Here is a 24,869-nt window from a genome sequence, read left to right on the forward strand (position 1 = left end):
AGAAAGTGAGGGGAAAGTGAGGGGAAAGTGAGGAGAAAGTGAGGAGAAAGTGAGGAGAAAGTGAAGAGAAAGTGAAGAGAAAGTGAGGAGAAAGCGGGGAGAAAGTGAAGAGAAAGTGAAGAGAAAGTGAAGAGAAAGTGAGGGGAAAGTGAGGGGAAAGTGAGGGGAAGTGAGGATAAAGTGAGGAGAAAGTGAGGAGAAAGTGAAGAGAAAGTGAAGAGAAAGTGAGGAGAAAGTGAGGAGAAAGTGAGGAGAAAGTGAAGAGAAAGTGGGGAGAAAGTGAGGAGAAAGTGGGGAGAAAGTGAGGAGAAAGTGAGGAGAAAGTGAGGAGAAAGTGAAGAGAAAGTGAAGAGAAAGTGAAGAGAAAGTGAAGAGAAAGTGAGGAGAAAGTGAGGAGAAAGTGAAGAGAAAGTGAGGAGAAAGTGAGGAGAAAGTGAGGAGAAAGTGAGGAGAAAGTGAGGAGAAAGTGAGGAGAAAGAGTAGAAGGTGAGGAGAAAGAGGAGAAGGTGAGGAGAAAGAGGAGATGGTGAGGAGAAGGTGAGGAGAAAGAGGAGAAGGTGAGGAGAAGGTGAGGAGAAGGTGAGGAGAAAGAGGAGAAGGTGAGGAGAAAGAGGAGAAGGTGAGGAGAAGGTCACCTTGGCTGCTGGAGCCTCGGCCAGGCGGATGAACAGCCTGTTGATTCCTGGATTTGGGCTGAAGGAGTAGATGAAGTGACTGTCCTGAACGAGACAAAAGACCAGAAAGAGACAAAAACACTGAGGACGACGCTCACTGTCCCTTCATGTGCTGCATGTTTGTCCTGGACAAAGAGGAACGTTCAGGTGAAAACTTGGACAAGCAGTTTTTACAGGTTCAGCAGAAAAGATCTGAAAACCAAGAACGTCCAATGGAACCGAAGTGACTGAGTAAGGAGTTCCTGCGGTTTGTGTTGAAGCACCGACCAGGAAGATGGGCAGCTGGAACTTGTCGTTGAGCACCACGGCGTGGACGCTGCAGGAGCCGCACAGCCGGGCCGACATCTCGCTCAGGAAGTTGGCGTGGAAGACGAAGAGGAGGACACCCGAACCTGGAGACACGAGGGAGGACAGACGCGTCACGGAGGGTGGAAACGAGCAGACGTTGGACGAGGGGAACATGAAACGTGGCGGCGGGAGGGAGAGCCGGCCGGTGTTTCTAATTATAGATAGAGAAGCATGAGAGGATCAGTCGGTGAGCAGGGCGGAGCAGCACACATGTAATGACGGAGAGCAGCGGCGTGTCGGGACGCTCCGCCTGCGTTGGACGGACGACCGACGGTAAAGTCCGTCTGCGTTGGACGGCGACCCACGGTAAAGTCCGTCTGCGTTGGACGGACGACCCACGGTAAAGTCCGTCTGTTTTGGACGGACGACCGACGGTAAAGTCCGTCTGCGTTGGACGGACGACCGACGGTAAAGTCCGTCTGCGTTGGACGGACGACCGACGGTAAAGTCCGTCTGTTGGACGGACGACCCACGGTAAAGTCCGTCTGCGTTGGACGGCGACCCACGGTAAAGTCCGTCTGCGTTGGACGGACGACCCACGGTAAAGTCCGTCTGTTTTGGACGGACGACCGACGGTAAAGTCCGTCTGCGTTGGACGGACGACCGACGGTAAAGTCCGTCTGCGTTGGACGGACGACCGACGGTAAAGTCCGTCTGTTGGACGGACGACCCACGGTAAAGTCCGTCTGCTTTGGACGGACGACCGACGGTAAAGTCCGTCTGTTGGACGACGACCGACGGTAAAGTCCGTCTGTTGGACGGACGACCGACGGTAAAGTCCGTCTGTTGGACGGACGACCGACGGTAAAGTCCGTCTGTTGGACGGACGACCGACGGTAAAGTCCGTCTGTTGGACGACGACCGACGGTAAAGTCCGTCTGCGTTGGACGGACGACCCACGGTAAAGTCCGTCTGTTTTGGACGGACGACCGACGGTAAAGTCCGTCTGCGTTGGACGGACGACCGACGGTAAAGTCCGTCTGTTGGACGGACGACCCACGGTAAAGTCCGTCTGCTTTGGACGGACGACCGACGGTAAAGTCCGTCTGTTGGACGACGACCGACGGTAAAGTCCGTCTGTTGGACGGACGACCGACGGTAAAGTCCGTCTGTTGGACGGACGACCGACGGTAAAGTCCGTCTGTTGGACGGACGACCGACGGTAAAGTCCGTCTGTTGGACGACGACCGACGGTAAAGTCCGTCTGTTGGACGGACGACCGACGGTAAAGTCCGTCTGCGTTGGACGGACGACCGACGGTAAAGTCCGTCTGTTGGACGGACGACCCACGGTAAAGTCCGTCTGCTTTGGACGGACGACCGACGGTAAAGTCCGTCTGTTGGACGACGACCGACGGTAAAGTCCGTCTGTTGGACGGACGACCGACGGTAAAGTCCGTCTGTTGGACGGACGACCGACGGTAAAGTCCGTCTGTTGGACGGACGACCGACGGTAAAGTCCGTCTGTTGGACGGACGACCGACGGTAAAGTCCGTCTGTTGGACGACGACCGACGGTAAAGTCCGTCTGTTGGACGACGACCGACGGTAAAGTCCGTCTGCGTTGGACGGACGACCGACGGTAAAGTCCGTTTGTTGGACGGACGACCGACGGTAAAGTCCGTCTGTTGGACGACGACCGACGGTAAAGTCCGGCTGTTGGACGACGACCGACGTTAAAGTCCGTCTGTTGGATGACGACCGACGTTAAAGTCCGTCTGTTGGACGGACGACCGACGGTAAAGTCCGTCTGTTGGACGGACGACCGACGGTAAAGTCCGTCTGTTGGACGACGACCAACAGTAAAGTCCGTCTTTACCTTCCGGCTGCGGCTGTGGCTTGAAGCCGAACTCCAAGGAGAAGTCTGGGCCCTCACACAGCCGGTGGCAGGCCATGGGGAAGACGGGGTCCAGCAGCGTGAGGCGGGACTCGAAGTAGGCCCGGACGGTGTCTTCGGCTACGCTGGACAGTCTGGGGGACGGAGGGACGAGGACACGGAGACACACGCACCAGATCAAAGGGTTTCTTGAACGATAAAGACCTTTTATAGGTCAAATCCTAACGTGGATTGTAAAACCCCGGCGAGCGCTCACATGTTGTTGTGGTCCTTGATGAGGTCACAGACCAGCAGGTTGTTGCTGAGCTTAGCGAAGTACAGAGCCGTGTTCTTGTGTTTGGACAGGATGTTGCAGTCGGCGCCGTTCTCCAGCAGGAGGCGCACTACGTCTGCGTTCCCTCTCTTGCAGGCCTGAACACAAAGTGTGAACTTGGTGACAACCTGCACAGTTCAGGCTGCAGCCAGGAAACCAATTCATCAATTACATTACAGTTCAGTTTTGATCAATTACCAGGAAGTTTCCTGAAAAAAACTAACAAAAAAAACTCCCAAACCAAACATGTTTAACTTGTGGCTTGTTGGAAAGGCTTCATGCAAAGTACAAATGAATAAATGTTAGTATCAAAATACTTACAACAAAGTACTTGATATTAAACGTAATGCCTATTTATTAAATTAAAATGAAATGAACAATTTTGGACCATAGTTTGTCTTCTGATAATAAAGAAGGAACTAAGATGTTTTAGGATGTTTATTGTCCCAGGATACAATATTAACTACCTTGTTATTGCATCTCATTAGAGGATAAACTCACATTCACTCTTAATGTGTCACAGGCATCTTATTGCAAATCAACACTTGAAACAAAGGAAGTAGAAAAAGTTGCACCACATGATTTATACTGTCCAGACAACTTGTCACTTCATGAATGTTATTGCTTCCCACAGGAACACCAACCCTCCACAGCTCACAGGGAGCAGCACCGATCCACACTAGAAACACTGAGGTACCTTCATCAAGGCCGTCTCTCCTCCCAGAGTCTGAGCGTTGACGTAGGAACCAGCTTCCAGCAGGATGGCAACGGTCGTCAAGAAGTTCTGACACAAATATGAATTAAAGACAAAAAGAAACTGTTGAGTGACCAAAGTTCTTTGCAGGTATTGTTTGATGACCACAGTCACCAAACACGCCAGTGGGAAAGGAGTTGTTTCACACAATGACATGACGGTACTTAATAATTCCTTGTATGCCCGTTGTTTGCAGAATGTTTGTTATACAGTTCAATAAAAATACAATCAAAAAAGCGCGTGTGTCTGTGTGAGGTCCCCATGGAGGGGCCCCCAGTCTGCAGGGCCCCTCGGTCTACAGGGAGACCCACCTTCTCGGCAGCGTGCATCAGGGCGGTGGTGCCGTTCTTCTGCCGCCCGTTCACCCTCACTCCCTTCTTGATGAGCAGCCGGAGGATGTCGTCCTGCCCTCCTGCCGCCGCCAGCATGCTCAGGGACATTCCACTGACGTCCTGCAGGACCAGAGGACATTCAGTCACTGGATCACAGACAACGGTGGAAGAACGGGTCTGAGACCTGCTGGAGTTTCTTAGTAGGAGATTTGTTTGGTTTTTTTTTATTTTTATTTAAAAAAAAGACATTTTTAAATACATTACAGTCATTCCAATGTGCTTTTATAGAGAAAAGAGAAAAGCCCAACATCCACATGAGCAGCAGGTGTGTTTGCGACTGTGGAAAGAAAAACTCCTCCAACAGGGAGAAACTTTGTAGAAAAAAGGAGTCAGAGGTGGAGGAGAGGGAAGACAGAGAAAGACTAGGTGGGGAGAAACATACAATACCCTTGTTAGTGCTACATTTTTATTTAAACACAGTGATCCAAATATTTTCCAACTAGTGGGTGATTTGTCCTGTAATAGACCTGAAGCCTCGCAGTCTCCCGCTCAAAGAAAAAACAAGGTTAACCTAATAGTGGAGAATTTTAGGGGGCATTCTTATATTGTCATGTGGGGGTCTATAAAGCAACTCAGACAAAACCTTCTTGGAATTGGGTGGGGGGGGGGGGGGTAATCTGGAGCTCTGTGGTGACGCCCGGGAAGGAGCACTTTCTCAACACATGACGGTGCATCGTCTCTCTGTTCAGTTTGGTTTTGACACTCAGGATTCCAATACAGACAATTGTTGGTTGAGTTAATAAGTGGATTTAAATTGAGGGTAGGTATAATTTGGGGATAATTATTAAACCCATGGAGGCCCTTCAGACTGTCCAGCCGGAGCCGGGTGGTTCAAGCATCAATGCACCAAAGTACAAGGAGTGAAAAATTAAGTCCTTTTAAGAAAGAAAAAAATCCAATTGCCAACATATATATTGAACAATTAACTACCCGCTTTGCTATTTGATGTAATAGAACCAGGAAGGCAAATAGTTTAAACAAAGATTGTGCTTTCAACCACAACTTGGTACAATTTAAAGTCAAGAAGCATTTTATTGTACAAGCAGCTATAAAGTCCCGCCACAATACTTAATAGGAAGCATCAAAGGTAACAGAAGCACAGGATGAAGACAAACATGCAATATCGTCTTTATACAACAGCAATGAAACAAAACCTCCTGCACAGAAAAAAAAATAAAATGCTTTGCAACACTAAACAGCGAGGAGGTGCCTGAACAGGTCTGACTGATAAACCCTTTAGATTTGTATTTCTAAATACCACGAGAACTCAAATAGACATGAAAATAAAGAAGCCAGCAGGCAGGAAAAGCCTGTTTGCTGCTGGTGGCGAGGTTTTAATGACGGGATCTCTTACCTGCTCTGCAAAACGCTAACGGCTTTGGTACGAGAGGCTGAACCTCGGCTTCTCTACGCCGGCTCACTGCAGTCGCAGCCAAAGAGTCAAAAGCATCTATGCTTTATTAAATCAAAAAAGAAAGAGACAAAAAGAAACAAAAACACAGTGCTTTTTTTTGATCTAATGTAAACTAACATGTTTATGTATCTGCTCATCAACAACGACCTTCGTAAACAAAATAGTTCAAACTAAAAGATCTTCCGTCAAACATGGACGTCACTGAATATTTGGAGAAAAGAAATACTGCTACTATTGGTTTTAACCTTTTGTTTTTTATTTAAATACTAATCAAAACTATCCACTAAAACAAAGCGTGTAATATCTTTGTTAATACTCAAATCCATTTTTTGTTTGGCGGGAAAACAAAACCAACTATAAAGACGAGGTTCCCATTTCCTCTATGGAAATACTGCAAACCTGCCTATTTACCGTCTGCTTGACGTTTCACCAATCGATCGACGCTACGGGACAATTCCGTAAGAATTTCAGGCCGAATACTACAAGAACTTCAAGGGAAACCTGTACGGCCGAGGAGAAGATCATAGCTACAAAACAGGTAACGGGAACCTGGTCACTGGATATTAATGCCACAAATATGAAGCTAATTTAAAGACTCAAAGTCATACAAATGGTGTGTATTTTTAAAATTATATATTAGGAATATATGAAATAGAATAAAATACTAAAATGCTCTACACAGTCAGTGTGTAGTGTTACAAAAATACAACCAACCCTTGAGACAGATTGTCAATACCGAAGGAGAAAGAAAACAATCACCAACAATTATTAACACAATTCCCCATGAAAAAAAAAAAAATTTAAATTAAAAAAAATGCCCGTCATGTTTGGAGTTCTACACATAAATCCTATTTGTCTATTGGCAAGTGAGGTATGGCACTGGTGCTGCAGGGCGTCTTCACAGTAACCGTACACTCAGGGGAAGCATTGGAAATGATGCAAAGCAACTTGTAGGGTTGAACTGCTGTGGTTCGCTGCGCGGTACGTTCTGGTCGTCAAAATACACACAAATGCTACGGAGACAGAACGGGGGGGAAGCTGGAAAGTAGGTTTGTAAGAAAGAGAGTAAGATTTGCAGTAACTGAGGATATCTTTTTCTCAAAGAGGTATAATGCCCAGTGCAGGGAGGAGACGGTAACAAAAACAAAACAAAGAAAAGAAATTCAACCAGTTTCACTATTTTATCCCCACTGGGGGTTCTTCGGGGAAACACTGTGGCTACTGGCCACGACGGCTGGGAAGCAGAAAGTGTCATCAAAAGAAGGTTCACATTTCTAGTTCTAAGACTTCCTGGGAAAAATAAAACAAAGAACCAAAAAAACCCTTCTGATCCAACATATTTAATCTAAACATTTTACCCATTCCTCGCCACCTTTTCAGAGCTAAACCTATGGTACTATGGTACTCATGCAAACAAATGGTTTGGTTGTGTCGACTTGACTGATCACTTTGGGGATTTCTTGAATACAGATGTATAGTGAGAACAGCAGCTTTGTCTGTAAATGGAAGGATTCATGTGAAATGTCTTCACGGCAAACTGACAGGAACATCTTACACCACAGCTCACGTCCATTGAATTTGAAGCCCGCACACTTTGAGGTTACAGCAATAGCCCTCATTTACTGAAATGTTTACAACCAAAGTATTTACAGGGACAAATAGACGGGACCGTCCCACTCAGAGCTTAGATTGGGAGTATCTGGTTCCGGCTCACTTTGCTTTGAGGAAACGACATGGCCTCTTCTCTTCAGAGACTGAATTGAGTTATGAACAAAGTATTTGACTTCCCTCCACGTTCTGGTGTTCAGAGCCGGTTCGGCCGCTAAACAGGCGTCACAATCCTTTTTCCCTGGTACTTTCACAAGCTTGCAGAAGTCTCCAAGTTGACGCCTCACTGCTGCCTGTTCTTCTTCACTCCACAGCCTCTTGATTCTCTTCTGAGGTTTGGCCTCTGGAGTAGCTTGTGTTCCCGATGAAGACGTGGACGCACTGTCCCGTGATGCTGGCGCTCCGTCAGACACATTGGACCCATGGATAGTCGGCACAACCTGTGCCGTTGTAAGGACCTGAGGTGAGCTTGTGGGGTAAGCATGTGCAACTGAAGTGTTGAGAGCAGCGAAGGAAGAAACAATCGGCCTGCGGCTGTCGTCGAGTGACGAGAATGTGGGAATCATTGACGCACTGGGGGCATTCAAATGTGTATATGTAGGAGCCATTGAGGTACTGGGAGCAGTCAGGGAGGTAAAAGAAGGTATCAACGGTGAAACAGTTGTGTCCTGTGAGGCATACACAGTGGGCGTTGCCATAGTTGTAGTCATCTGTGTATACAAAGACGACAGTGGCAACATTTTGTCGTCTAACGTGTACGCTGGAGGCATGGGTGCATTCGTTGTATTGTGTGGAGTAAACGTTGGAACCACTTGGGTGTCAGTGGCATTCAGTGGTGTGAAACTAGACATCAGTGGTTGACTTGTGTGGATCATATTTGCACTTGTGGAACACAGTGAGGCATAGCTCGGAGTCATTTCCTGCGTGAACAGTGACGAGTCTCTGAGCTCGGCATGCGTTGGCATCGTCATGCAGCATTTTGAGCTTTCGCTGAGATGGTCTGGATGGACTGTAGTCATGTTGCACATAATCGTCGTGTCTTCCAAATGAGTTCTTGCGGTCTGGACTCCAGCCTTTGGACTCTTTTGATTTAAAGCATACGTGTCCCTTTCTGACTTGTGTTGGTTGCTCCTCCTGCGCATGGTCTGTAGTGTGTTGTGTACAAAGTTTTTAACATCCGTCCAAGACCTTCCTTCAAGATCTGGCTCAGCGGCTATACAAGCATTGCACTCCTTTTTGCCTGGAACCTTCATGGATGTGATGAATTCACTCAAGCCACGCTTCACTGCAGTCTGCTCCTTCTCACTCCAAGGTCTTCTCTTTAAAGCCGGCCTCTGTGCATTCCCTACAATAACAGGAGTGTTGAAAAGAAGTTATAAAAGGAAATGCCTTCAAAGAGTACAAACTGTAGATTCAACAATACCTTTTTAAAATTTAAAGAGTTAAAAGTACTTAATACTAGAAAAGTATCCAACAGGACACACTTACCATCTTTTGCATTGTTGAGTGGACTCTTGGTCCACGTCCGGTCCATCTTCAGCAGTCGTTTGCTCACTTCCTCCAGCAGCGGTGGATGTTTAGAAAGCATGTAACACTCCTGGCTGCTCTTTCCAACCAGCTTGGCCACTTCATCCAATTCACCCTCGTTGAGGCTCATTAACTGCCAGCAGCAGGCAATTTGCTCTCTCAGTGACGAGGACAGAAGCGCTTCTGGGTTTTTGACGCCACATTCCATCGCAGCTCTTCGGAAACAATCCAGCGCTCTGATAAAGGATGGACCTTCAGTTCGAGCAAACAGGTACGGGTTAGTTTTAGACACCCCTGCTTGCTCTCTCTTTTCAACGAGCAGATCGATGGAGGAAACCATTCCTTTTGATAGTAGAACCAGCATGTTTCTTCCGTACTGACCCTCCAACTCCAGCTTCGTGAAACTAGACCCAAGGTCCAACTCCAGCTTTGTGCTTTTCCGTACTTGATCTGCAGAAAGCAGAAAAGCCCCACTGCTCTTCTTGTGAAAGTACGTTTTTAGGAGCAGCCTCCCGATGTTTCCGACCCTGCCTCTGTTGAAGAGACAAACGTCTGCTAAAGTGGCTTCGCTGAGCTTCTTCCATGTTGACAGACTTGGACTTTCCTTCAGCTCCCGCCTGGCATCATCCTGTTCCCCCATGATAAACATGTAGAGTTTTACAAGATCTTCAGTCACTGTTGATTTGTCAACGTCGTCTTTGTGGACCTCTTGCTTTGGGGATGAAGAAAGTACTTTACGAGAAAAACACCCATTCCACTTTGTGTCAAGAAGCTGTATAAACCTTTTCACTTGGCTTTCAGTTTCGCTGTCCTCCACCATACGACTTTCTCCAAAAGCTATTTCTGCAGCTCGTTTCAGTGAATAGCCAATCTTTGAAACGAGGGAAATGGTTTTGAACGTGCTGGAAGTGGGGTCAAATCCACTCAGCTTCTTGACCCCTTCAACGGCCAATCCAAACTTGGATGGGAGACAAATTTCATGCAAGTACTTCACACTCTTGTCAATCTCACTCGCCACGAGCACAAACCGACCAAGTTCCCGCATCTTTTGTGCAATGTAAACAAACTGAGACTTGTCATGGTCATACTTGGCCGACAATGCATTTCCATATTTACAAATAAGCGGATCACTCCTGATGAGAGTCGAAATTTCATCCTGATGCATGATGTGGATGATTTCCCGACACGATTCAGTCAAGAACTCCGACACCGGGGGCGGCTGGGAAACAGTCCTGTCGGTTTTCTGTGTCTTTTCAGCGGATTTTGAATCTGCCCTTCTGGTCTTACATGACTGCTCATGTCTCCATAAATCAGCTTTGCGATAGAATGTAAAACAGTGTTGGCAGGGCAGGAAGTCACGAACGGGTACAGGAGAGCTTTTCATCTGAGCTTTGTTCACAATGTCTACGTCGAAACCTTTGACAACTTGGCGTTTCTGTTCATAATCGCCTTTACTGCGAATTTGGTCAATCAGAGTCTGTCTGACTTTGGAGCCTTTAGGGAAGTGTATTGCATGTGCCACATCCGTTTCGTCTGCATGCTTCTTTTCCAAATGTTTTACAAGTTGGACGAAAGACATTTTGCAGTACAGACAGAAGTGTTTTGTGGACGACTCTCTCTTTTCCTCGTCTAATGAGACCTCTGGCGGTATTTCAATGACTCTCCTGCAGGTTCTCTGACTTGCTCGTGTTGGATGCCTTTTCTCCAAAGATTTCTTATGATTCCGTAACAATCCCTTTACGTCTTCTGTGCCCAATCCAGAAGGAAGTTGATCTGTGCTATCCAAGTTACAAGCCTCTGCATCCTCCGCTTCGTCACTCGAGTCATTCGCTTCTTTGGGTGACGTTTGTTCTGCATGTCCAGTCAGGTCACAATTATCAGTGTTCAAAATGAGGTTACTTGTAAAATGACCCTTTGGGTCACTGGACATTTTGCATTCCTCCGTTTCCTCCTGGACTTCACTCAGTTGACATTTGTGCTTTACAGCCGAACCATAAGTTGAAGATTCAGTTATATCATTTAATACTTTTTCAAAACCTTCCAGTTCACCCTCTGCCGCTGGCTCAGTGATGGTACTGACAGGGTAACTAGGCAGTTTGTCATTTTTCAGACCACCCAACTGAAGAAATATTTCCTTTTCTTTTGCCGTAAACTCTTCGTTTCTTGCACTGTCAAAGTTAGAGGTCAACCTAAGACAACTGCTTGAACTCCTCTCTTCAATCAAGCTTCTTTCTCCTTCAAATGACCTCTTCACACCAATAGTACATTCCTGGAAGAGAACAAGTAAATGTAAGACTCATTGCCAAATCAGATCTCATGTATCATTTGATATTATTTTAAAAAAGGTGAGTGGGAGTGGGTTTTATAACCTAAACTTTGTTTCCAATTTAAGTCATCGTTTGGTTTCAATATGCATAAGAGTTTTTTTTTTTTAAATCGCAGATCAGACACATCAGCACCTTGGCAAAGCCCCATGAAAATCCATTCAATCACTTCCTGCTATCCTAAACCTTTGACACCTTTCAGAAGTCTTGTACAAAAACCACATGTGACCCATTCAAGTACAATTAATGGCTTTATTGGATAAAGCAACTTGTTGACATTGTGAATGTTTCACCAACTTTATGTAGTAATGGGGAATAAGATGAAATGCTTCAAGGAACAAACAGAATATGCTAACAATTGACTTATGCAACTGGCATATGGCTCTTGGTTGTGCAATCTAGTGTTGGTACACAAACTTGTATTGTAATCTTAAAATGGCGCCACATTATTTTAACGAGTCCGAGGCAAAGACACAGATATAGAACACAGGTAGAAATGTAACGGTATGCAACTATCCCAATACAAACATAAACCTTTTCAATTAACTTGATTAGTATTTCTTATACAAGAAATAAATGAGCCTGAATAAATGAAAACTACTTCTGCAGGTGATTAAAATGATGATGATAAATGTTCTGAAAGCATACTGTATGCATGTACCTGATTGATAGGACTTCAGTGACGTCTTCTGTTGAATCGATTGCTGCAAGAGAAGATGACATCACAGTCTCTCAGGTGCACACGGGACAAGTATTGTGACATAAAACTCGTCCTTCGGTCAGTTGGACATTTACACCTTTACCAGTGGTTTGGTATGCAGGTTTGCATGCATGAAGAAAATTAGCCAACAGGGATGCACCGATACCACCTTCTTAAAGTATGAGTACTAACCATTAGCTACTTGTTGATACGGAGTACCAATACGAGTACTTATTAAATGTAATAAAGCCTAATTCATACTCCATACGCACAGAATGTGTGAAGACTACGCGTCGCTTCAAACCACGTCTGCTCAGCTTCTGTGTGGACGCGACATGTACAACGTGTGGATCAGTCACACTTTCATCATGTACAACGTGTAGCAGCATATGTGAGGCCTCCAACTTTAGCATGTAGCATGTTAGCTGCTGAGCAGTTAAAACTACCGTATTTTCTGCCCTATAAGGCGCACCGGACTATAAGGCGCACCTACATTAATTGACATAATTTACAACTTTGTTCATATATAAGGCGCACCGCCGTATAAGGCGCATGGAATAGACCAGTGGTCAGCAACCTTGACAGCTCAAAGCCATTAGGTTACATTTTCCACTGATTCTAACACCCAGAGAGGTGCACATGCCTTATTTTGATAATCCTACCTGCAGCCTATGCCAGGAGGACACGACACACAAAACCTTCTTCACTGCTGGTTGACAACTTACAACTACCAGTAATAATAATGATAATAAACTAAACTACGTGAAGTAAGCAACAAAAACACAACACAACACAATTATTACCGACACCACAAACCAAATAGAACCCCCAATAATTGCATTTAAAACACCACAAACAGCTGCAATGAATTATGGGAGTTTCTATCGGCTGCACTGAGGAGCTCAGGATGTCCCATCATGCCTTGCAGCGACAAATTTTGTGTTGTTGGAGGTTATTGTGGGTTTTTGTTGGGCTTGTGTGTGTGTTGAGTGTGTTTATGTGTTTTTGTTCCCCAGTTTAGGGAGGAATTATTTCATCTAGTTTATTTTGGTTTGTTAGAATGTTGGTGTGCAACCATGAGTGATTAAGGTGTTGTGCGGAGTGTCGTCCGCTCTGAAGCTCCGGTAGCGAAGTTAGAGTTGTCAAAATAAAAGCTTCTGGGTGTTCAGCTGTCAAATAGCAGTCTCAAGTAGCGCAATTCTTCCATATATAAGGCGCACCGGGTGATAAGGCGCACTGGCAGCTTTGGAGAAAATTTGAGGTATTTAGGTGCGCCTTATAGGGCGGAAAATACGGTAATGAACAATGTCCAGTGTTTTGGATAAACTGGTTGCCCTGTTAACTGGTGACCAACTACTTCAGAGTCCCTTGTTGCTGCTTTAAACAGCAGATTAAAACCTCTGCAGCTGTTCTGTTGAACATTGACGGGTCACACCTTTGTCTAGTCTGATTTAAACATCTGCTGTTAATAACAATGAGGGACACTGAAGAGAATGGTCACCAGTTAACAGGGAAACCAGTTATACCGAAACACCAGCTCACTCTGCTGGTTCAAAGGTCACTGGTCAATAAGATGCTCGTGTTATATAAACTCTTTCGCCTCGTCAAGATACTTTGTCAGATCAGAACGTAGAGTCTGCCTTACGTTTGTCGTTCTCATTAATAATAAAGAATCTCCAAATCGCAGACATTGCTTGTGCACATCTTGTGCATCTGTGGACGACATTACAACCCTTGATGTCAAACCGGTACGAGCCTGGTTGTATCAAGGATCTTTTGCTCGAGTACGAGATGAACAGGAAACTGGTATTGGTGCGTCCCAATTAATCAACTCAATTTTAGATTTGTACCCAAACAAGATTTCACAGTATGATTATAATTATAGGAGGAGCAAATAGTGATGATCACTATTCACAATCACAGACAATATGTAACAGTATCTCAACGAGTACAAATCTGATTTTGTAAACAACATGTATTTTGTTTGAATGAAAAAGCTTGAGACAATTTTACAGTCGATATTGTAACAAATTAAAACATTGTCAAGAATTTGCACTTTAACATTAAAAATTGATATTTTTATTTTAATATAAGAACATTTTGAATCATATTCTTACCTTTGTTTGTTGCCGATGCAAAGGTCCTCTGTAGAATAAAGTCCTCTTGAGTTGGTGGATTATTATGTCACTGAGCAGTAACGTCTGTGGACAGACGCCTCAAGGACACGAAATTCTTGAGTTCTTTTTTTTAGCGATGTACTCCTTCATACGTCTCTTACAGATGGGAGGAAAACAAATCAACCAATAATCTCTAATCGAATTTTGAGCAATTTCTACGGAAAAAAAAATCCACTGATGGCAAAAACTCGTTTGAATTATTTTGCATTACAATAGCAAACTTTTGATTATATATATTTTAATGCGATTTAATGTCAGTCCCCTGAAGTGGCCAAATTGTGACAAGCAATATCGCTGAACGAGCCAAAAACGCTGCACAACCTCGTCCCTGCTTGTGAGTGGATGAACATAGGTGGTTTCAATCACGTGTTTCTATTCAGCGTTCATGAGGGAAAGACGAGATTGAAAATCCTTCTCAGCCAAGAGCAGTCAGACGCAGTGAAGCAACCAGAAGAGACGACGGTGGACGCAGCGACAGAACAACTGGGAATGGAGAGCAAATTACAGCACCAAAATGGAAAACACCGATTTCCTTTTTCCAGTGTTGACTAGGTGCTCTACGTCACGGTGGCTGCAGAGTCTGACTATGAGGAGGAAATCTTCCTTTGAATGTTGATTCTCTCCACTTAAAAAGGAAGAAACTATCAGAGCATGTCTGTGCCTAGCGCCATGAAGGAGCACGTGAAAATGTCGGAGCAGGCCAGCATGTCAAGATGTAACATTATGGGTTAACTGTGCATCTGAGATAACCTCCGGCGGCACTTACAACAAATTGTCCGTGCAATCACGATATAAGATGGGTTCAAACACGCCTGCGCTGAAATTGAAATGCGCAATTCCCTGTGAAACTTTAAATTCTCATCAGGATAGAAATCAAATTCAGTTGTTGAAATAGGAAAGTCCAGTTGTCCTCCACTTGCCAAACAAATGAAGTGCAGGTCAAACCTGGAACTTCTTCTCAAAATCTACACTTTAGTGAAGTGAACATTTATGATTGTCCGTCTGGAGTCCAGGTTGAAGCCATTCAGACACACGGACCCGCTCACATGTTACATGACGGCCAAATACGACAGGCGCTGCTGCATTGATGCGTTGATCTTCCTGTTCAGTTGAATCACCTGCCAAACGTACATTGAAGCCCATTTACATGACGACGTTTCACGTGAGAACACAAGGCGTTTAAGTTTCAGAAAGGTTTTGTGTTTACATGGCGACGTTTGGAAAACGATGTTTGTTTAGAAGGAAATGGTGAAAACGCTCAAAACGATGTCGGTGCCGTTTGTTTTTGTAATGAAACCACTCACGCAGACAAAGTTATGCAACAAATGCCTTTCAAAAAGTTGGGTTTTAACAGGCACCTGTCATGTAAGCAGACCCACAAAATGCTATGAAACTGTTTGCATTTTCACTAGAAAACGTGGTGGAAACTTAGACCGGGGCTCTCAAACTCAGACCCTGCAGGGCCGCAGCCCTGCATGTTTTCCACGCCTCCCTGCTTCCACACAGCCGATGGCAGTGAGCAGCTCCTGGCTTTGTGCTGAACCACCAGGACCCTCGGGGGAGGGAGACGTGGAAAACATGCAGGGCTGCCGCCCTCCAGGATCTGACCGAGACCTCTGCCTCAGACGGAAAAACGTTCTCTAAAACTCTAAAGACCCATTGTTTGCTTTGGAGAAAGAAAACACAATATCCGCTCAATGCCTCTTCCCTGGCGACCCGAAATCCAGGAGCAAAAAAAGCGACTGATCCGACCGATTTTCAAGAGAAGAAATTGAAAAATTGAATTTAAACGGAAAAGTCCTTGGCTTCACATCTAAATATTTCAATTAGTTTTTCAAAACTCAAGTTGCACCATCAGGTTTCACACCGTCGATTCTTCTCACACTGCATCTTTGGTATTTTCCATCGTCATACGAGCCAAATCCCAGAGGGTCTGAGAGCCACTGGGTGGCAGGACGCTCTTTGTTCCAAATGGAGAAGCAACACCGCTTTTTCATTCTAATGGAACTTTTTGGTCCCCAACCACACCAGACCACTTTTTATTTTGTAAGAAAATTCTAAATGTCATGTTATAATGCAAATGTCACAGCTGTGCAGTGCATCTTTTATCCGAGGAGTGTAAAAGACTTGTATTTAAACTCCAGACAGCATCACTTCCTCAAACACACTGGGGCCAACCAAGGTGCCAACCGCTTCCTAAAATGCACTTCTGTGCTGGAATTGAATGATATTTAAATTAAACCAGGATCAAGTTGTTAAACTTCACCAAAAGCAACCCCAGAGATGGAGAGAAAGAAACAATTCAGGTAAATGGATTCAGACAATGGCAGCAGCAGACAGAACTTACCTCCTGGTCCAGATTGTAATCTTCTTTGGAATTGAGCGCCAATTTTACAGCCATGTAATCCCCACTTTTCACAGCGTCTCTTAACTCACCTGAGACAGAGAAATTTGAGTCCAATGAAGTGAAAATATAGATATAGATATATCATGGTGCTCATAAAACCGATTCAAACAAACATTTGACAGAATCGCTCTACATTAGCAACTTTCAAACAACTCGAGATATAAAACAAATCCAAGTGTTAAACCGCGAAAAACTGTGGTTGAAGAGTCAACCTGTGTGCAGACGTGTGTGAATACATCAGTTTCAAGTCAAAGCACAAACGTCTATAAGGAAACTACAGTCAGTGTTGTGAAGCAATCTGGCCTCACTGCCAAGAAGACCTCAGTTCCAGAGTCGGTCTGTGTTTCTGTGCTTTCATGCGTTGACATCAAAAGACACGTGCAGGAGTTGGTAAGCCTGAACTGTCCAGAGGAGTGTATGACGACTTTATGACAGACACACTTTACAGAATGTACCTTTTGCCTATTGGTCCCTGTAACCTTAATTCCTCAATTTCATTTGATTTCTATAGCGAACAATTTCCACGCACATTTAGAGGAACCAAAGATTCCAGGTGAGTGAAGGCGGAGATGAAAAACTCCCTTTTAACGAGAAGAAGCCTGCAGAACCAGAGGAGGAGGAGGAGGAGGAGGAGGAGGAGGCGTGCTGCTTTACTTGGATGGACTGATGACAAATATTCCCATCATGCAAAGTGAAACACTCACTTGGTGACAGCGGTGGACCGGACAAGATCTCATCCTCGCCATTCAGATGCTTCTGAAAGTCATCCAGAGTCATCCAGTCCAGGTTCAGGTCCATTCCCAGACTCAAAGTGGTTTGTCCCTTGTCTGTCCAACACACAAGAAGAAGAACATCAGCCATGAAGCAGTGCAGCCCCTCCTGCTCACTGAACAAACACAAACCCACCAGATTTATCGGCGCTCTCTGGTGGTTCTTGGACGTCGTCGCAGGCAATGAAGAGTCGAGGTTCACTGTCTTCCCTGCGCTTCTTCCTGTCGTCAGCCGAGGTTCTCCGTTCCCAGCCGGGACGCTGGGCTTCCTCCGGCTTCTCCTTCCGCTCCCGGGAATCGTCACCAGGCTTCGTCTTCGCCGAGGACTCCTCCCTCTCGTCACTGTCCAGGCTGAAGCCGTGGCCTTGGCCAGGTTTAGGGACTAAACACAGAACCGAGAAGAAATCATTCAAGGCTGAGCAATCAAAGACATTCACAAGGCACCAAACCCTTCTCTGTGTGGGGGAAGATCACATGAACAGACAGATTTAGAGAGCTCACACTTCCTGATCACAAAGACGGACCTTGCTCTTGTGCTCTGAGTGTTTGGTGTGACTGCAGAGCTCAGCAGAGCTTCAGGCTCTGCACCAGACCTTTTCAACAGTTTTCATTCAGACCAGAACAGTGAGACGCAGCTGACATGAAGACAAGGACAGATAGAGTGCTGCACTATAGACTATTATAAAACTAGACACATAGGTCTATGTTCGTCACGTTCAACAGTTCTGTTCTCACGTAGTCAAACGTGACTTCAGTGTAAAACGCAGCATGTCCATGTAAACAAATCCACGTCGGGCCCACGTTACCACTCAGGGTTTTCTTTGATGGAGGTACCTCTGGGATGAGCCCTGGGATCTCTGTATCGTGACGCAGATTCACTTCTTACTGGGAGACATCAGCCCGATTGTCTGAAAGTCTAAACTGCTGCAGAGAGCAGAGAATGGAAGTGCGATTTCCTGACCAATCACATCTCTTGGAAAATGACCTGCCTATTTTTAGAATATCCTGATTAGTGCACGATTGTCCCGCCCACTTCAGAGGCGGAGCGGTTAGAGATCTTCTTGACATAATAAAATAAAGCCTGGTCACTGAAGCTTTGAAGGAAGTTTCAGTTCTTGACTTCAGCTCCACGAGGGTTGATCTGAATAACGAGGTTAATAATGGTCACATCTAATATAACTGCAGAAACATGACTTTATGGAGCAACAGGTCTCCTCTGCCGTCATGGTGATGAATTAATATCCCAATACAAAATGATAAAAAGCGTCGACATGGGGCAAACAGCCTCAAAACAGACTGATGGAAGACGTAAAGTTAAAGAAGCGCAGTGAGGAATAATAAAGTGAGTGATGACGGCGCCGTGCAGGTCCACTTCTATTGTCCAATCAATCAATATCATATGATCTCATGACGTGAGGAACTTTGTGGCTTCCAGCCTGGTTGCTTTCATCCTGACGTCACACCGCTGCTGCTCCCAGCACAAAGCACACAGGAGTTCTCGACATTCAACATGTTCACCATCTGTGATCTCTCCTGAGCAGATCCACCCGACAGAGTCAACTCTCCACAGGGAAATCACACATCCAACCATCGGGCCTGTGCCCCTGAAGCTGGGGGGGGGCGGTGATCCGGTAGTGTGTCGACCTTTAACCTGCTGGGCCTCAAGCATTTTGTGCCGTTTTTCCACTACAATTGATTTTCCCTTTATATCTCAAATATAAAATCCTCAACCCTTTGCCTTGTTTGGTGTCATTTTGTTCAGGACAACCTTATAAATGCAGCTCTGAAGTATTGTTTTCAGTTTGGCACACTTTATTAACACAGTGGATCTAAAAACTCCACAAAACTAGAAATTCGGGTGGGAGAAACATAGATTTATTGATGGTAAAATTCCTAGACATGCTCAACGAATCATTTACTTTACTTGTGAAGTAAATGTAAACTATAATCAACTAAAATGTATCAAAACAGGACTGAAAAAACAGTTCTATACATATATTTTCATTGAAATAAAAGCAATGCCTCAGGCGTGTTTGTAAAACTATTTACAAAAGGTCACATGTATAATGTCAGTTGAAGACAAATGATTTGTGCCACTCAAAAAAACAGTTTCTGTCCAAAACCACACAGAGGGGCACGCCACAGGCAGGACGTTTCCACGGAGTGTCGTTCCTTTTATTGCGTACATGCAGGCAATGTTTACACTTTAGCCTCCCTTTGGCTGTGGAGGTGGAGCCTGGAACGACGGGGGCAGGGATGTGGACACCTGTCCAGGTCTGGGGGACACTCGTCCAGGTCTGGGGGACACCCGTCCAGGTCTGGGGGACACTAGTCTAGGTCTGGGGGACACCTCTTTCTCCTATTCCAAAACGAAGCTGTGGTCTTCAATATCGTCATCAGAATCAGTCTCAAACCAGTGTCAGACTCGATGTGCTCTTATCCTTCTTCAAAAAAATAAAGTCGGAGCGCCTGATCGACGTTCATAAGGCGCCTCATTGTTTTGATAGAGAGAGAAAAAATAGTTCACTTCAAACTAAAAAACACTCTAATGTCACTCAGAGAAAACCAACGACACGGTCAAATCACGATAATAGTCGCCTTTTCTCTGATATGAATGTCAACTCACTCATCGCCGTCTCCGTCTCTCTGTTCACTTTTTCACGGGTGGACGAAACAAAATGGCACCTCCCACTATGGAAACTTCTGATTGGACATGGGCTCTTCTTCTCAACCAATGAGTGAAAGGTATACTGGCACATTAGAGTGTTGTTTTTTTGCTACTCCGCTACTTTCACTTGGTTTTAGAATCACTCCTGACCGGTCTTCGTCACCTGACGCCTAAGATGTCACGGAAAAACACGGTTTTCCTCATTTCTCCACTTTTATCTGGGCGATCGACATCATTTTAAAACCATCTGGTAGTTTTATATCTGCACTTTCAACACAGATTGAAACACTGGACCAGGTGACGCTGTGCTGTGACGCTACTGCCTCTTAAAACGGTCATGTGACGAGGACGCACCGGTGCGTCCCCGGCCTCGGAGGGTTAAGATGCACTAGTTATCAACCACACCATGTTAAGATGCACTAGTTACCAACCACACCACGTTAAGATGCACTAGTTATCAACCACACCACGTCAAGATGCACTAGTTACCAACCACACCACGTCAAGATGCACTAGTTACCAACCACACCACGTCAAGATGCACTAGTTATCAACCACACCATGTCAAGATGCACTAGTTACCAACCACACCATGTCAATATGCACTAGTTATCAACCACACCATGTCAAGATGCACTAGTTATCAACCACACCATGTCAAGATGCACTAGTTATCAACCACACCATGTCAAGATGCACTAGTTATCAACCACACCATGTCAAGATGCACTAGTTACCAACCACACCATGTCAAGATGCACTAGTTACCAACCACACCATGTCAAGATGCACTAGTTATCAACCACACCATGTTAAGATGCACTAGTTATCAACCACACCATGTCAATATGCACTAGTTACCAACCACACCATGTCAAGATGCACTAGTTACCAACCACACCATGTCAAGATGCACTAGTTACCAACCACACCATGTCAAGATGCACTAGTTACCAACCACACCATGTCAATATGCACTAGTTACCAACCACACCATGTCAAGATGCACTAGTTATCAACCACACCATGTCAAGATGCACTAGTTACCAACCACACCATGTCAAGATGCACTAGTTATCAACCACACCATGTCAAGATGCACTAGTTACCAACCACACCATGTCAAGATGCACTAGTTATCAACCACACCATGTCAAGATGCACTAGTTACCAACCACACCATGTCAAGATGCACTAGTTATCAACCACACCATGTCAAGATGCACTAGTTACCAACCACACCATGTCAAGATGCACTAGTTACCAACCACACCATGATCAGCTATTGACTGAGTGCATCTTTTAGGAACAAAGCCCAGAGGGTCATCAGGGGGATTCTTGGCTGCCGTCATTGCGTGAAGCTTTTCAGTGGACCACTGGTTCTATGACGGCGATATGGACCTTCCTCACTCGGATGATTGCAATGATCCATAATGCATCTTAACAGGACCGTGGCCCCGGTGACACGAGGGCCCCGCCCATTTAACCAGCTGGTTATAGCCAGGAGACAATGATTGGCCAAACGTTCACACTTATGTTCCACTAATGAAATGCAGGGACTGTGGTGGTTTTTAGTTCATGTCTGGGGAGTGACGTCTGCAGTGGGAGGTTGAGAACACTCTCAGTGCAGTCCAGTCAGCCTGTAGCTGTGAAGTGCTGAAGAGTGAAGTGCTGAAGAGTGAAGTGCTGAAGAGTGAAGTGCGAAGTGCTGACCCAGTGGTTGACCTCAGTGGTAAGTTAGTGAAATAAACCAGTTGTCCGGGTAACATTTTCTAGTTCTATACCTTAATCTGCAACTATATAAAGAAATATCTCAAAATTCCACATGACAGGAGGACAAATGTCTGATTTCTGGGCGTTTTAAAACAAAATAAAAGAGCAGATGTGTTGTGTTGGGTCATGTGTCGTGTCATGTCATGTGTCATGTCGTGTCATATCGTGTCGTGTCGTGTCGTGCCGTGTCATATCGTGTCGTGTCATGTCGTGTCGTGTCGTGTCATGTCGTGTCATATCGTGTCGTGTCGTGTCATATCGTGTCGTGTCATGTCGTGTCGTGTCGTGTCGTGTCGTGTCGTGTCATATCGTGTCGTATCGTGTCGTGTCGTGTCATGTCGTGTCATGTCGTGCCGTGTCATATCGTGTCATATCGTGTCGTGTCATGTCGTGTCGTGTCGTGTCGTGTCGTGTCGTGTCATATCGTGTCGTGTCCTATCGTGTCGTGTCATATCGTGTCGTGTCATATCGTGTCGTGTCATATCGTGTCGTGTCATATCGTGTCGTGTCATATCGTGTCGTGTCATATCGTGTCGTGTCATATCGTGTCGTGTCATATCGTGTCGTGTCATATCGTGTCGTGTCATGTCATGTCGTGTCGTGTCGTGTCATATCGTGTTGTGTTGTTCATACCGTCTGATGGTTTGGTCTTGTCTGCCTTCTCGGACTCTGCTTTCGGAGCCGGAGACTCTTTGGCCAGTTTGGGAATCTTCTCAAGCTTTCCTGACTTATGTTGCAAAACCACAAAAAGCAGAACGATCATTGATTACTGACGTCCAGAAAGTGACTATCAGAGATGTAAAACGTAAGTCACGCTGCTCACCTTGGAGACTTTGCTGCTGCTCTTCTCGGGGAGGGCTGGGTGGCCTGCTGGCCGGCGGGGGGCGCGATCCTTCGCCTCGCAGTTCAAGAGGAACTTTTCAAACAGGTTGGTGGAGCTCGTGGGGTCTTTGGGCCCCAGTGGCTCCTCTCTGGTCACTTCCTCTTCTTTCCCCTTGGTGGCGCCGCCGGCTGTGACGGAGGACGAGGAGGAGGACGAGGACGTGGAGGAGCACACGGCTTTGAGGGCCGCCGCCGGGCCCTCCGGCCCTTTGCTCTTGGCTTTCTTCAGCAGGGCGGAGCCGTCGCCGGAGTCCGGCTGGGCAACATCCTCTTTGCCTTTGGAGGCGGAGCTCTTCGGTTTTGGGAGGTTGCTTTCTTTAGCCGTCACGTCTTGCTTTTTACCAATTCTTTTGTCTTGAATCAAGTCCTTGATGCCTTGCAGCTTGACTTCCCACTTGCCTTTGCTCTGCCGGGCCTTGTCCTCCAGACACCCCCTGTCCACCGGCCTTGTTGCACCGTCAGCTGCAGGGCTCTCCTCCATCTGGGCCTCCGACGGTCCTTCGCTCAGGTCGTCTTCCAGCACAGCCGCCGCCTCGTCTTCTGACGTTTCAAGCTTTCGTTCCTTCTTTCCTTTCTTCCTCTTCCCCTCTCCCTTCTCTTTCTTATGCTTCAACCCCTCTTTTCCCTTTTCCTTCTTGTGTTTTTTGGAAGGAACGAGCTCCTCGTCCTCCTCTTCCGACTCGACCACGCGCTTTTTGGGATCAGCGTTTCTCTCCTTCGGAGGAGACTGCGGAGTTGGAACCTTCTCTTCGTCCTCCTCCTCCTCCTCCTCATCAGTTTCTGGAGCGGGTAGAGGTTTAACCTCCTCTTTTAACTTGTCTCTCTTTTTCTTCTTCTTCTTTTTCTCCTTCAGAAGTGTCTCTTCCTCTTCTTCCTCTTCTTCCTCCCGGGTCTTCTTCTTCTTCTTCTTCTTGATGGGCGCGTCGGTCGGTCGGTCTTTGTCACTGTCGCTCTCCGAGTCGGCATCAAAAACATCGCTTTTGGAAGGCAGCACCTTCTGATAGCAGAACACAGAAAAACAACAGCTTCAATTGTCTACATCAACTCAAAGATACACACTCAACCTGGTGGCACATCTGTCTCATGAACCCGTGAGGAAAAACTGTTGTGTTTGTATTTTGTAAAGCTAAATAATCCTTTATACTAGTTTAATTTAACTAACAAAAAAAACATACCGTCACCTGAAATCATTGACTTACTGAATCACTACCTTAGTTTCCTGTCTTGGCTTCTTAAACACTGACGACTTAAGAGTTTCCATTTCACTCCTGAGGTTGATTGACTTTCCTGAAGATCCATGTTGATTTTTGAGACAAGCCAAAATACAAATATCTTATGAGAACAAGCCACAATGCTGAATCAACACAGTCCTGCCAACACTGCAGTTCCACCTTTACTGGTGTTTACAGCAGGAATGTCAAAGACACTTTAGTTCAGGAACCACAAACAGCCTGATGTCGTCTTGACTGGGCCGGACAGGTAAAATAGTGCCATGATAACCTTTCAATTTAAACTGTGAGGCTTTTCTTTTTTGGCGCAGACTATATGTGATGAAAATGTAAATATTTCCACAAAAAAACCATTACAGCAGAAACAGTTTTGGCCCCCCAGGCCTGGTTTAGAGTCTCAGAGCTTCTCTGTTAAAGAACCAGACTTACCACAGTCTTCTTGGCTTCTACTTCTTTCTTGGCCTTGGCTTCAGACACGGCCTTCTTGAAGGCCAAGAGGACTTCACGACAATCCTCCAGGTGGGCCTCTGGCTCCCAGGTGTCGTCGTCAGAGCAGTAATTCTTCCAACGGACCCTGTAGAGCACATCACCCTGAAAGAGACAGAGCGAGAGAGAGGAGGGAGAGAGAGAGAGAGAGCACATCAAGCCAAGGCATTACCTCTGCACAGACGTGACACAGTGGCTGTCAGATATATTTCATGTCAGTTTCAAAGTTTGGTGGTCACCAGGCATCGTGACGACACGGTCATTAGAAAATATCAACCGGGAGCGAGAAGCAGGGATTACACCTGGACGAGGTCAATACTGCACTGAAGTGCAAACAAACAAGCGTTGAGTAACAACTGCAAGTATCAAGAGGAGAAAAAAGGAAACAGGATTTATGTTTTACGACGAATAGCAAAAAGAATCCATGCTCTTTTAAGAGAACAATGCAAGCGTGAAAATGTGTATTTTATCACAAACTATCAGAGGACGGTCAAACTGACAGTGGAACTATAGTAAAATAAACGTAGAGTGTAAAAGAGAAGTTTGGCTTGCTCAACTCACGGCTGAACTGAATGTTATCATTCATGT

The 24,869-nt window shown here is 45.6% G+C and overlaps 1 protein-coding gene across 1 annotated transcript in view; it reads right to left on the reverse strand.

The window, feature by feature from the left end:
- mphosph8 (M-phase phosphoprotein 8) overlaps positions 1–24,869 on the reverse strand; it is a 29,210-nt gene that overhangs the window by 2,216 nt on the left and 2,125 nt on the right. Inside the window, exons 2-13 of the mRNA XM_080497909.1 lie at positions 24,225–24,386; positions 22,508–23,563; positions 22,318–22,411; positions 17,380–17,625; positions 17,178–17,300; positions 16,414–16,502; positions 4,236–4,376; positions 3,868–3,954; positions 3,114–3,268; positions 2,840–2,991; positions 942–1,066; positions 636–719 (exon numbers count right to left, since the gene is read on the reverse strand). Coding sequence (XP_080354035.1) covers positions 636–719; positions 942–1,066; positions 2,840–2,991; positions 3,114–3,268; positions 3,868–3,954; positions 4,236–4,376; positions 16,414–16,502; positions 17,178–17,300; positions 17,380–17,625; positions 22,318–22,411; positions 22,508–23,563; positions 24,225–24,386 — 2,514 coding nt within the window. The remainder of the gene's footprint in view (positions 1–635; positions 720–941; positions 1,067–2,839; positions 2,992–3,113; positions 3,269–3,867; positions 3,955–4,235; positions 4,377–16,413; positions 16,503–17,177; positions 17,301–17,379; positions 17,626–22,317; positions 22,412–22,507; positions 23,564–24,224; positions 24,387–24,869) is intronic.

This window comes from Blennius ocellaris (assembly GCF_963422515.1).
Source record: "Blennius ocellaris genome assembly, chromosome: 6".
Classification (NCBI taxonomy): Eukaryota; Metazoa; Chordata; class Actinopteri; order Blenniiformes; family Blenniidae; genus Blennius; species Blennius ocellaris.